A 13,122-nucleotide genomic window follows, 5' to 3' on the forward strand; every position below is an offset into this window, starting at 1 on the left:
CCCTGCTGGCAGCGCCGTGGCAGGATGCGGTGGCAGCCAAATGACAAGTGACGTCACGGCCCCGGCTCTGATGTCAGGGCTCTGAGCTCATTCCCACTGCTGTGGTGGCTGGGACGGGACCAGGGGGGCTCGGTGGGGGGGAGGCAGGAGGGAACCAGCCCCACGGGGACCCACAGCTGGCGAAGGGACAGGGTGGGCTGGCAGTGGGCTCGGCCTGGGGAGGGGTCCAGGCTGCCAGCCCCCCTGCCCGGGCAGCAGCCCCCCCGCAGCTCTGGCCGTGCCTGGGCCCTGCAGCCAGCTGGATCCCCAGGGCCTTTTGGAATGTTGCAATTATTGGCAGCGTGGCCCCAGCCCCCACCAGCCAAACCCACGCATTTTGGTGATGGAGCCTCGTCACCAACCCTCTGCGGCAGGATGCGACCCTGTCGGTGGAGGGACGGGTGTTCTAGTGAGACGCCAGAACCCAGGTTGTTTTTTGGGGATGAAGCCACCGGCCCTTGGCGTGGCTGTCGCAGCCCCGTGGTGGCCTGGCCCGGTGTGGGTGACCAGCTCTGCCGCGCTCGGGAGCTGGAGGTGGGCGAGCGACCCCCAGCCCTGCGGCCTGGCCAGTGGTGGGACCCCACTGGCATGGGGGTCTGCTGCCCCGTCCCCGAGCCCTGTGCCCACCCGCGGGGATGTGGTGAGGGTCCTGCTGGGCCCCTTCGTCTGCAAAAGACCCCCCAGGTGCTGCCCGGGGGTCACACCTGCTCCCCGTGGGGTCCCTGGGTGCTGAGAGGGGCTGCCGGGTTGGCCGCGCCGCCCGTGGATGCCAGCTGCTGCCCGGCTCTGCCGTCTGTCCTGGGAGCTGGTCACCCTCCATCCCATGTGTGGAGGGGGGTGGGCCTCCCCTGCGGCCCCCAGCTTGGGGGGCATCGGCAGGGGCTGGGCACCACGGTGCTGCAGGCAGACCCTGCTGCTGCCATCCCCAGGCCTGCTCTGCCCTTGCCAACACTGTGCCCACACTGTGCCCACACCGTGCCCATGCCGTGCCCATACCCATGCCTTATCCATGCCATGCCTACATCCATCCCATCTCCATGCCATACCCATACCATGCCATACCCATGCCTTACCCACACCATACCCATGCCTTACCCACACCATACCCATGCTTTACCCACACCATACCCATGCCTTACCCACACCCTACCCATGCTTTACCCACACCCTACCCATGCTTTACCCACACCCTACCCATGCCTTACCCACACCATACCCATGCCTTACCCACACCCTACCCATGCCTTACCCACACCATACCCATGCCTTACCCACACCCTACCCATGCCTTACCCACACCATACCCATGCCTTACTCACACCATACCCATGCCTTACCCACACCATACCCATGCTTTACCCACACCATACCCATGCCTTACTCACACCCTACCCATGCCTTACCCACACCCTACCCATGCCTTACCCACACCATACCCATGCTTTACCCACACCATACCCATGCTTTACCCACACCATACCCATGCCTTACCCACACCCTACCCATGCCTTACCCACACCATACCCATGCCTTACCCACACCATACCCATGCTTTACCCACACCATACCCATGCCTTACCCACACCATACCCATGCCTTACCCACACCATACCCATGCCTTACCCACACCATACCCATGCTTTACTCACACCCCTACCCATGCCTTACCCACACCCTACCCATGCCTTACCCACACCATACCCATGCTTTACCCACACCCTACCCATGCCTTACCCACACCATACCCATGCTTTACCCACACCATACCCATGCCTTACCCACACCATACCCATGCCTTACCCACACCATACCCATGCCTTACCCACACCATACCCATGCCTTACCCACACCCTACCCATGCCTTACCCACACCCTACCCATGCCTTACCCACACCATACCCATGCTTTACTCACACTATACCCATGCCTTACCCACACCATACCTATATCCACACCGTACCCCCGCCTTACCCGTGCCATGCGCATACCATGCCTAAACCCATGCCATGCCCGAGCCATACGCACATCATGCCCATACCATACCCCCGCCATACATATACAACGCCTATATTCATACCACCTGGTGCCCACCCGCACTGACACCGTGCCCATGCCATACCCGCGCTGTGCCCACACCGCACCGTACCCGTACCCATGGGCACTCACGTCATACCTGTACCCATGTCATACCTGTGCTCCCACCATGCCCACACCGACACCACGCCCACACCATCCCCAACCATCCCCCCATCCCCCCCCATGCCCATCCCCCCCCATGCCCATCCCCCCCCATGCCCATCCCCATCCCCATCCCCATCCCCCCCCATGCCCACGCCATACCCGCCCCCGGGCCCGGCCGGGGGGCACAGCCCCGGCACCACACGCGCATGCGCGCTGCGGTGCCGCCGCGTAGGACCCCCCCCCCCCCCCCCCCCAACGCGCCCCCCCCCCCCACGCGCGGCGGCGGCAGCGGCGGCAGCTCGAGCCCGGTGACGTCAGGCGGGCGGCGGCGCGCGCTCCATCCATCCCTCCGCGGCGGCGGCGGCGCGCGCAGCCCCCCCCCCCCCCCCCCCCCCCCATTCCCGGCCCGCCCCCGCCCCGCCGCCCCCGGCGCCGCCGCCGCCGCTGCCGCCCAGCCCGGAGGGGCCGCCCGCCCCGCCCCGCCCCGCCCGCGCCCCTTCCCCCTCCCCCTCCCTCCGCGGATGTCGGTGCGCGGGCCCGGGACGCGCCGCCCCGCGGGCAGCACGGCGTGAGGAGCCGCCGCCGCGCCGCCGACCGCCGGCATGGGGCCGCTGCTGGCCCTGGCCGGGTGCCTGCTGGCCCTGCTGGCCGCGCCCGCCGCCCGCGCCCTCGAGGGTGAGTCCGGGGCCGCGGGGGCCGGTGCCCCCCGGGGGAGCGGCGGCGGGGCTGGGGGGGGGGGGGAAGCGCTGCAGCTGCGCGGCCCCGCGGCCGGTGTCGGGGGCGCGGGGCCGGGGGCGGCCGGGGCTCGGCTGGGCGGCAGCGCCGGGTCGGGCCGGGGAGGGGGGGCGGGAGGCGCCGCTCGGTCCCCCCGTGCCCCCCACCCCCGCGCCGCCGTGACAAAGCAGAGCGGGCGCAGCCCGGCCCCGCCGCGCCACGGGGGACACTGGGGGGGGGGGGATACGCACACCGCGGGGGGTCACACTGGGGGGGGGGACACGACACACCGCGGGGGGGGCACCGGGAGCGGGCTTGGGCGGCGCGTCCTTCCCCGCGCGGCAGGGATGCGGCCCCGGCCCCCCGCCCCACCTCGCTCCCCCCGGGCTGCTCTCCCCGTTTTCTGCCTCCGTGCCAGCCCCGGTGCCTGCACCCGCCATCCCGTTTTCCTCTGGAATCCAAAGTTTCTCCCACAGCCGAGCAGGAAAGTTGGAAACCGGCGCCGCAGCGGGGGCCGGGGGTCCCCCCACTGCCAGGGCCACCCGTGACAGCCCGGCCTCACCCCATGCTCCCGCTCTTGCATAACCGGGGCCACTGCTCCGGCGCAGCCCGGCCGCCCAGTTTGGCCATGGCCAGACTGGTGCCACTGGGAAAATGTTTACCCAGCTCTGGGGCCGGCTGGCTGTCCCACCGCCCAGCCGCCGCGTTTGTCCAAGCTGCGCACGTCGCCTTCCCTGCCCGTACTGATCTATTCAGTAAAGACTGGAGCGAGCCCGGCGGCTCCGTGGCCGGGCTGCTCGGTGTGCGAGGGGCTGCTCGGTGTGCGAGGGGCTGCTCTTGGCAGCGCAGGAGCTGGCAGCCCAGCGCGCTGGGAGCCGGCGGTGAAGTTCCTCGCGACACCCGGACACGCGGGGTGCGAGGCTGGTGCTCCCTTTAAAAGCAGAGGGACGGGGGCTCCGCGTTGGCTCTCCTCTTACGGATTCCCTCTGTCCAGCTGGGAATGGCCTGGCAAAGGCGAGTGGCTGGAGCAATGGATGGGCGAGGGTTGGTGGTGGGTTTTTTTTTGGGGGGCGAAGTTTTTTCTGTCCCTTTCCTTGCCCACCTTGGAGCAAACTAGGCGAAGCCGCTGGCATTTGGTGTCGTGGCAGTGGCAGCGCCTGACCCATCGCCAGGTCGGAGGGATGGAAGAGGAGGAGGAGGAGGTTTGGGCAAATGCCAGATCCCTGCCCCAGATCAGTGTCTGGGGCTGCAGGAGGCTGGAGCCTGTGGTTTCCATCCCTCCAGCCCCTCCTCGCCTCGCTGGAGGTCTGGGTGCTCAATTAGCGTCCCCTGGAGTGAGGTGGCAGGAGGCCATGGCACCCCACAGCCACCCCTCAGCTGACACCCATGTCAGCTTGTCATTAGTCAGTCGTACAGTCGTTAGTACAGGCTTGATTGACCCGCTGGCACCCGCTCGGCCGGTCAGGGGTGCAGGTGATGGTGGAGGGCTAAGCCCACCGGGGTCACCTGCTCCTGGGACCCCACATCCTGGAGGCATCGTCCTCGCTCCGTGCTGGCTCGGAGCAGCCGGTGGATCCAGAAGTTCGTGGGGGCGGGAGGGACAGGCATCACTCGTTGCATAAGCCGCGTTGCCTTTGGAAACAAGGCTGCAGAATGATGATGTGCTGGAGGGAAGTTCCTCCATCCTCTTCTCTACCCCAGGAGCTGGAGCAGGGCAAAAGCCAGCGCAGAGGAGACACCCCCACCTTCCAGCAGCGTGTCCCCCGCCTGGGGGGCCGCCCTTGGGCGTGAGGTTGGGGATGAGGTGCCATTCCGCCCTGCGGAGCCTTGGGTGGTGCAGCAGGGCGAGGGGGGCCTTGGAGAGCTGGGGAAGGAGCTCTGTGAGTCTGAGGGTGGGAGGATGCAGAGGGGGCTCTCAACGCCCCCCGCACTGGCAGGTCTGCGGCTGGGCTGACGGGGAAGCAGGAGGTGGCACCTTGGTGGCACCTGAGCTGGTGCCTTGGCCCTGGCTGGGCTCTGCTTTCCCTGACTGCCGGTCTGCAGGGGGGCCGGCTCGGTGCAGCGGGGCCCTGGGGGAACCGTGGCGGAGCTGGTGCTGCCCAGCTGCCACCGACAGCGGAGTGCAGGGTCCCCGTCCTTGTCCAGAGACCCACCGACCCACACCCACTGCCTCGGTTTGCACCCCAAGCCACTGCCTTGGTCTGCAGCTCTGGAAGCTGTTCGCTTGTTCCTGGCTTTGGCTGCAGGAGAAGGAGGCAAAGTCCAGCTGGTGGGGTGGAGGGTGGCGGAGGACGTGGGACAAAGGGCACCGGTGTGCGGCTCCTGTCTGCCGGAGCTCCGCGGCTCACCAGGGCGGCGTGGAGCTTCCCTGGGTCGCGCTGCCGGGGCTGGGCAGCCCTCGGGAGGGGAGCGAGGGCAGGCAGGGATCGCCCCATTTCTGTTTTGGAAATACCTGTGGTTAAGGGTGGCGGTGGTGGTTCGGCGCAGCGCTTCCCTCTCACCGCCTTGGTGGTCTGGTGCATCTCGTGCGTGCGAGGGGAGCGCGTGTGCCTGCGTGTGCACGTGTGTGCGCTGCTTCCCTGGGCATGCGTGGACGTGCCTAGAGCCGTGATGGGTTCAGCGGAGGTGAAGAGAGGAGTGTTTGGGGGCTGCTGGGAGGAGAAGGCAGGAGCTGTCGGAGGGGCTGCCACTGGGTGGTGGCTGCTCTGTGCAATGGTGAGGGCTCTGGTGTCCTGTGTGTCTGGCATCCCCGCATGTCCCGGGAGCCCCGTGGGGCGCTGCCCCCACACGGGAGGTGCTGTGCCGTGGGATGCCAGTGCTCCCGGGTGCTGCCGCAGTGTCCGGAGGAGAGGGCTGGGCTCCAGCCCCTGTCCCACCTGCTCCCTGCCCCGTGATGTGCGCTGACGTACAGACGATGGGGCAGCATCCCTGGCAAAGCGTGGCGGCGCTGCCCGTTTTGGGGTGACACTGAGGCACTGCCTTCTCACTGCTTCCCAGGCTGTTTCGAGGCATTGTGGGTGGTGTGGAGGTGGGAACAGCTGTGCCATCCCCCTCATCTTTGGTGTCTCAGCCCCACCGCTCGCCCCTCATCTTCTCTCCGTGCTGGTTCCATGTGTTCCACAGGAGCCGGGAAGGAGCGGGGGCTGCTCAAGCCCTCCAGCTGGTGATGCTTTTCCTCCGGTGTCAAGTACCAGTCAGGCAGATGGGAGCAAAACCACCCTGGTCCTCAAAGGTGCTGGCCCCCAGAGACCCCCCCGGAGCTGACTCTGTTTTGGCAATCACTGGTTCCTCTTTGCCAGCAGCCGGTACTCGATCCGGTGCGGCTGGCTCCCGGCGGGGCAGGGCTGGTTGCCTGCCCGGTACACTAGCCAGCACGGGCTGCACTCTGCTGTGCAGGGCATTCCCGTTTCCTTGCAGAAACAGCAGGATCAGAATGGAAAAGCAGAGACAGGGACAAGCTGCATAAAACAGCTGCTGGGTGGGATCCCCAGAAGCGCAGCATCGAGTCCACTGTGGGGTGGCAGGAGAGTTGGCCCCAAACCCCCCCCCCCCCCCCCCCCGGTGTCTGGGACAAGGGTGTTTGGGAAGGGACCACAGGCAGGTTGAGCTCAGCCCCCCTCCATCCCCCTCTGGAGGGTGTGGGGGGACTCGAAAACGTCCTGGTTAGCCCACAGTCACCATGGCAAGCACCAGGAGATGAGACTGGGGAGGGTGGTTGAGGACCGGGCAGGGTGAGGGCGTGGAGCCCTTTGCGCAGAACGCAGGAGCGTTGTTACCATTCATCGAGGTGGCTTTGGGGGCCGGGTGGGGACGTCGGGCACGCGGGGGTCCCACACATGTGCGCCGTGGGCTGCTGGTGCCACAGCTCATCCCTGCGTGGCGGCAGCATGAGCAGCCGGTGGTGGAGGGGAGGCAGCTGCTCTCGCCGTCAGGTGGGTCCTGCTGCCACAGCCTTGCCACCATCTCGCAGGCACTGGGGGGGCTTCGTGGGGAGTGGGGCCCCCGCTCGAGGTGCTTTCTGCCGGGGGTGGGTGCCCGCGGCTGGGGGGTTTTGCTGCCCGGCATGGCCCCGATGCCCCAGGGGGCAGGAGGAGCTGAGCCCACATCTGTGACCACCCACGGTCCTTGGGGGTTTTGGCTTTGCCTTTGGGGTGACTTCCCGAGCCCTGTGATGCCCTTCCAGCAGGGACGTGGTGCCGGGAGCACGTGCCGCCGCGAGTGCCCTTTGCCCTGGGCCGGGGGTGCACGGGGGGGGGGCGGGGGGGCAGCCTGGGGCAGGGCTGGGCCTGGGAGCTGTGGAGCACCCAGGATGGGACGTGGAGCACCCAGGATGGGACGGGCTGGCCGCCATCCTGCCGAGTCAGCGTGATTAGCCCATGGTGACCAGCGGGTGAGACCGTGGCTTTGTGGCGGTGCGGGAGGTTCCTTTTCCCGGCACTGAAATTATTTCACTTCCCAGATCTGTGTCAAGCAACTTATTTGGGTCAGGTAAAACCCTTGCTCTCTGCCCCTGAGACCCCCCGGCTGACCCACAGCCCGGCTCGGGGGCTGTGCCTCTCCGACAGCCGCCTGCCTGCTTGCGGTGCCTTGGCCGAGCACGGAGTCGTCCTGCTCCTTCTGCTCCCGGCTCATCCCCATGAGCCACAGGGCTCAGCCGAAATGCCCGGGATGAATCCAGCAGCCCGCAGGCTGGGAAATGGGCTCCCCGGAGATGGTGCTGGCTCCCGGTCAGGGCAGCTGACTCAGCTGGTGACCAGTGGATGTGTCAGCCCGTTGCCTTCCTGTGCTCCCTGCTTTGCCAGGTAGGCAGGACTCGCCTTCTTGCTCGGACAGAATTCTAGCTCTGTCACCTCCCAGGGCGCGCGTCTTTGCCGTGTTCCCGTGGGTGTCCCGCGTGGGATGCTTGGCCCTGCACCGGGGGCTGTGGGCAGGGTCCCTCCGGCAGCCTGTGCCCCTGTGCCGTGGGTGTGCTGCTCCCCAGGATCCTGCTGCATCCTCCGAGCCAAGCAGCCGCTCCTACCTGGGGAGGGGGAGCATTTATGGGCACCGCTTGCCCCACAGCCGGGCAGAGGAGCCGGCGGAGGCCACCGAGCCCTGTTTTACACTGGGGGAGCAGCTGGTGCCGTTGGTGCTGCACTGAGTGCTGTGTGCTGGGGGGTTGGTCCTAGCTCGGGGGGTGTGGAGCATGCCTGCTGCACCCTGCTTGGGTCCCTGGGGTGGCTGGCGGTCCCTGGGGTGACCAGTGGTCCCTGGGCTGCAGGTGGCACGTGCCGGGGCCTCGCCGGGTGCTTGGGTTTTTTTTTGCATCCGGCACCGTCTTCCGCTGGCTCTCCCAAAGAGCGCGTCAGCTCCGGCTGCGCTGCAGCTTGTTGTCGAGGGGATGCGTTTTCCTCTCCTTCAGATTCCGCCAGCCGGTGCAGGACTGACTCAAGCTATTTACAGACCAGGTTTTGCTGTTGACTTAACTTTTCAGTCACTTCCATTTAATGTACCTTGGCAGGCTGACCTGCCAGTGGCAAGCAGCAGCGAATATTTCCAGCGTTTTCTAATTCGTCTCAAACTTCTTGTTTTCTTCACTTGGTGCCTCTTATTTTAAGAAGGAAAACTGGGTGGGCCGTGAGCACTGTTTCGCTGGATGTTTTTCTGTTGTGCGAGCTTGCTTTCCCCAACGCAGTCCAGCCATTTCTAGGGCTAAATATAGACTCACAATGTCCTTCCTTAGCCAGGGGAACGGAGCAGGCTGGAGCTGCGATCATGCAGATGCTTTGCAGGATCAGAGACAGTCCCAGCACTGCTTGAAGCAAAGGGCTTGTGGGGTTGGCGACCCAAATGTTGGATAATGACCTTGCTGGCAGCTCGGAGCTTCTCTGGTGGGAGCGTGCTCACCGTGCCGCTGAGGGGAGGGATGAGAAGAGCAGCCTCGGCTCCAGGGAGTGTCAGCCTGCGGGGAAGGTGAGAGCAGGTCTGTAATGTCCAAAACACGTGGACTGAGGCATCGGTGGGAATTGCGGATGTCTGGGAGGGCGTCTAATTGAGTTGGAAGTTGCATCTTTAATTGAGTGGACTAATTAGCCTCTTGCGAGATGCTGCTTCTCCAATTGAGACCGTAGCAAGGATGGGCAGGTGCTGACGGTCGCATCTGGCGTGTGAGGCGGTGACAGGCAGGTGAAGGGTGAGGTGAATTGCGAGCGAGCGGTTCGCTTGGTAAATAACGGGGGGCTGCTGGTGGTGGGGGGCGAGGGCAGTAATCGCTGCTTTTAGACTTACTGCTGGACGTGGGGCTCTGGTGTCCATCACTTGGCCGCCAAATTCAGGAGGAGGGTTTCGGCTGGGGGATGGGGGTCACAAAGGCTTTCTGAGCCATCACGCCGCTGCCCCCCGCCCCGGCCTTGCTGGGGGTGGCTGGGTTTTGTTTGCTGTGGGCTGCCAGGCAAATTGTTATTTTAATCTGCCAAGAGCTTTGAAACGCATCAATCTAGTCCATTTACTTAATATGGTGCAGCTCTTTGTTTGCAGGCGCTGCTGCAGCCGTCTGAGCGCAGGGACCGAGCGCTCACTGGGTCCCGGATTCACACAGCGGTTCATTGTAGCCGATGAACAGTCAAGTGTCTCCGCTGCTTGTGCTGCTGGTGAGATGGGCTGCGCCAGGCTGCCCGCACCTCGTGCCGCTGCGTTAGGCTCCTTGGGGCCAAGTCCCCTCCCGGTGTCCCCTCTCTCTGCTTTCCTGCACCCTGGGGGGCAGAGCCCCTCCGTGCAGCAGCGGCATGGCACCCTGCAGACGTGCCGGGTGGTTTTTCTATTCATGCTGTGCTCGGGATGTGACTGTCGTGGCCTAAAGGACTGCGTGGGGCCGCAAGCACTCCTGCTGTGCGTGTGATGCTGCGGTGCTGAGGAGCAGCAGGTCCCCTGCCCACGCTGCCCCTCTCTGCTCTGCAGGCACCCATCTGGCTTGCTGACGGTGGGGCTGCCGGCACGTGCCCGCTCGGAGCAGCCCTGTCTGGGGACAAGTGTGTTGCCCGTCCCCAGCTGCCGGCACCGATGCCCCTTGGCCATACCCAGTTGGTTGGCAGCTGGGAGAGTGGCTTCAGCTGGTGCACGATGCTCCAAAGGTGGCTCTGACCCGGTGGGCAGCAGCATCCCAAAGCATGGCGCTTGCAGCAGCCCCGTCATCCCTTGGGTGCACGTGCTGGCTTGGTGCCGGACCCCGTCCCTCCAGTCGGCCGGTGCGCGGCTGGGGGCTGGGAGAAGGGTTTCCTCCCAGCGCTCGGCGCCGCCGGGTGTCGTGGTGCCTTTTTATTGTTTGGAAAAGGAAGCACTTGGGTTTAATACTTCCCGCGACGATCGCCTTCCAGCAGGCCAGGCGGATGCTGTGGGGCACCAGGGGCAGATGCCGCGTGGAGAGCGGTGCTGTGCCTGCGCCTTTGCCCCTGAGCCGGGACCTGTGCTTCCTGGGTTATTTCCAAAGAGGGAAATTTCCTTCCCCTGTCCTCCAAGCAGCAGCTGAATTGTCTGTGAGCCCCTGGCCTCATCCGCGCTGCGGGACACGGCCCCTGCCTGCTGCTTGGGGGCTGCTCCTGGGGCCGTGAGTCGGCTCAGCATCCCTGGGCTGGTGCCCGCGCCGTGGCCCTGCTTCCTGCCGCAGCCCCCGGCTGCTGCCGGCCCTTCCAGATGGGTTCGCTCAGCGTCTCCTCTCACGGCCTGGAGGCCTGGAGCGTGCTTTCCCCACCGAAGGGCAGATTTGGAGCCTAGCACTGTGCTTTACTCACCAGCTTGGTCATCTCCTCTGCAGCTGCTCTGATGCCATCGCCCCTCAAAACGTGCCCAGCCCAGCCCCGCGCCTTTTTGGCTGCGTAAAATCTTAAAGTTTCTTTTTCTGCAACTTGCAGAAGGTAAAACCAGGCAGACCAGAATCCCAGACCCACTGGAACCACTGGAGCATCCAGGCTGCCGCAGGCGAGTGGTTCTTTGCTGGCATAGCCGAGCCACGCTGGTGGAGATGCTGAGTGGCGGGGGTGGCGTCTGGGATGCAGCACTGGAGCAGACATAACTGTACTGGGTTCCTCTTTAATCGTTCATGCTGGTTATAAACAGATGGGATGCTTTGCCATGCTGAGGACTTTTTACCCCTTTACATCTTAAAATACAACTGAGCAGGAGTCGGGGAGCAGAGCGCTGCTGAGCAAACCTGCCCCGGTCCCTTGGCCCTGCGTGCGGGGACATGGCTGGGTTCTGCAGTTTGTACAGCGGATCTGGGCAGCAGCAGCAGCGACAAGCCCGGGCGTTGCATGATGGCCCCGTGCATGGCTTTAGGGTTCACTCTGTTGTTGTTGGATCCCCCCTCCCACCGCTCTGGTTCGGAGCTCGGCGTTTGGGTGGTGGCTGTGGCTGGTGGGCACTGCTGGGCTCTGAGGAGCTCTTGGCACCGGGCTTGGCTGCCTGCCTGCTGCCAGTATCTGGGGCTGGAGCTGTGGCAGGAGGGACGGTGCTGGGCTGGCGTGGTACCTGGTGGAGTAGAGCGGGGACGAGCTCCAGCGTGGGCCCCTCGAGCCGCAGGGCTGTGCAGCGCTGTCTGAGGATGCTGAGATGCCGTGGGCTGCAGCTCTGCAAAGCCACTTCGAAGCCGCTGCAGGACGTGATTTACGGGGGGCGCGCTGCTGAGGAGACCCCACACCTCTGCCTGCCCCACGCTGGCACCTTGCCGGCAAGCACATGCGTGCCACAGGAGCTGCCGCATGGCCGGTGCCTGGAAAATGCCAGTGCAGGTGTGACGTCTGTCAGGGGAAGGATCTTCCCCACCGGGCTGGGAGGCAGCGGTTTGCTGGGGCTGTGTCCTTGCGGGCCGGTCCCGTTTGCTTTTGGGGACCGGGACGGGAGCGGGTGACAGCCAAAAGCCCGGTGCGGGCAGGGAGCTCCGGCAGAGCAGGGCAGGGCCGCGGTGCTGCTGTGGCTTGTTTTCTCCTGGGGAGACCTTGAAATAGCAGGAGATGGTGCTGTGCAACGGGTGGCACCGTGGCTCCGTGACCTTGTCCTCCCCAGAGCCGGGAGATGCTCCCCACGATGCGCGGTCCCCAGAGGACCTCAGGAGGGGACCCGGTGGCTGGAGATAGGGTCTTCAGGTCCTTGTCCCCATCTTGCTGCTCTCCCTCCTCCTGGAGCTCCCTGTGTCTCCTGTGGGCAGGACGAGGGGGCGGCTTCTCCCTGCCTGGGCCGGGGTGGGACCCCCCGTGTGCACCCTGGTGGGGACCCACAGGGGTGGTCACCCCAAGGTGGCTGAGCTGGGGCTGGCCAGGTCGTCCCTGGCATGCAGGCTGCGTTCACACGGGCAGGTGGACCAGAATCCAGAGCAGCTCCCCACGCGGATGCGCTGCTCGGGAATAAAAGTCCCTTTATGCCAGAATAATTAGTGTACTCAGAGCATGCTAATTATTCTGGGATAAAAGTGACTTTTATTCCGGCAGAGTGTCCTCTCAAAGGGCCCTTTCTGCCCGCTCCCAGGGCACAATAGCTGCTCTGCTCCGTTTCCCCATCTCAGACAAAGTCCTTATTTGCGAAGCCAGCGAAATTGAGTTGACTAATGAATTAAGGCCAATGGTTTTGGCCTGGCTCCAGAGCTTTGAAAGCCTCGGCGAGCTGATGCCCATCCCGGGCAGGAGGAAGCGCAGCACCATCCTGCCCCAGCCAAGCCCCCGTGAGCTGCCTTCAGCCCCGGGCTCTGCTGCGGAGCTCCGGCAGCGTCCTGCCCCCTGATTCAGCTGTCCAGATGAAATGCCTATTAATCTATAATGTGCAATTGCTTTATTGCACAATGCAGGCAGGTCTCTGGAGGAAGCGTTATCAGCTTTAGCCACAAGCCATAAATAACTGCCTCCAGTGCAGAACACTATATTCTGTTTGGGTTCCCAACTGCTGAGGGTATAAACATCCCACTTCTTATTGCTAGAATAAATAAAGGGAATAAAACCTTCTGAGCAGGTAGAGGATGGGGGGGGCGGCTCTGCAGTAGCCCCCTTGGCTGGCAGGGTCTCCTGCCTGCAGCAGCTACCCCCTCCCCATCCCTTGCTGGGGAAGAAGATGGGTAGGGGGGAGCGGGGCATCCCCCCCCCCCCCCCGGGTAGGGATGGCCGCTGGCCAGGGACGGCTGCAGCCCATCCAACTGCACCAAGAGGACTTGAGCCTCTTTCTCTTGGC

General features: G+C 64.8%; 1 protein-coding gene across 6 annotated transcripts in view; it reads left to right on the plus strand.

The window, feature by feature from the left end:
- Nucleotides 1-2,720: 2,720 nt before the first annotated feature.
- The window catches only part of LRP1 (LDL receptor related protein 1), an 89,022-nt gene continuing 78,620 nt past the window's right edge, over nucleotides 2,721-13,122 (plus strand). For 3 of the 6 annotated variants that reach the window (XM_056322194.1, XM_056322195.1, XM_056322199.1), the window contains exon 1: nucleotides 2,728-2,895. In XM_056322194.1, coding sequence (XP_056178169.1) covers nucleotides 2,823-2,895 — 73 coding nt within the window. In that variant the 5' untranslated portion in view covers nucleotides 2,728-2,822. Of the gene's footprint in view, nucleotides 2,896-13,122 lie in introns of all 6 variants that reach the window. The other 3 variants (XM_056322197.1, XM_056322198.1, XR_008819042.1) reach the window with 2 other exon arrangements.

Source organism: Falco biarmicus, chromosome 19, assembly GCF_023638135.1.
Source record: "Falco biarmicus isolate bFalBia1 chromosome 19, bFalBia1.pri, whole genome shotgun sequence".
Lineage (NCBI taxonomy): Eukaryota > Metazoa > Chordata > Aves > Falconiformes > Falconidae > Falco > Falco biarmicus.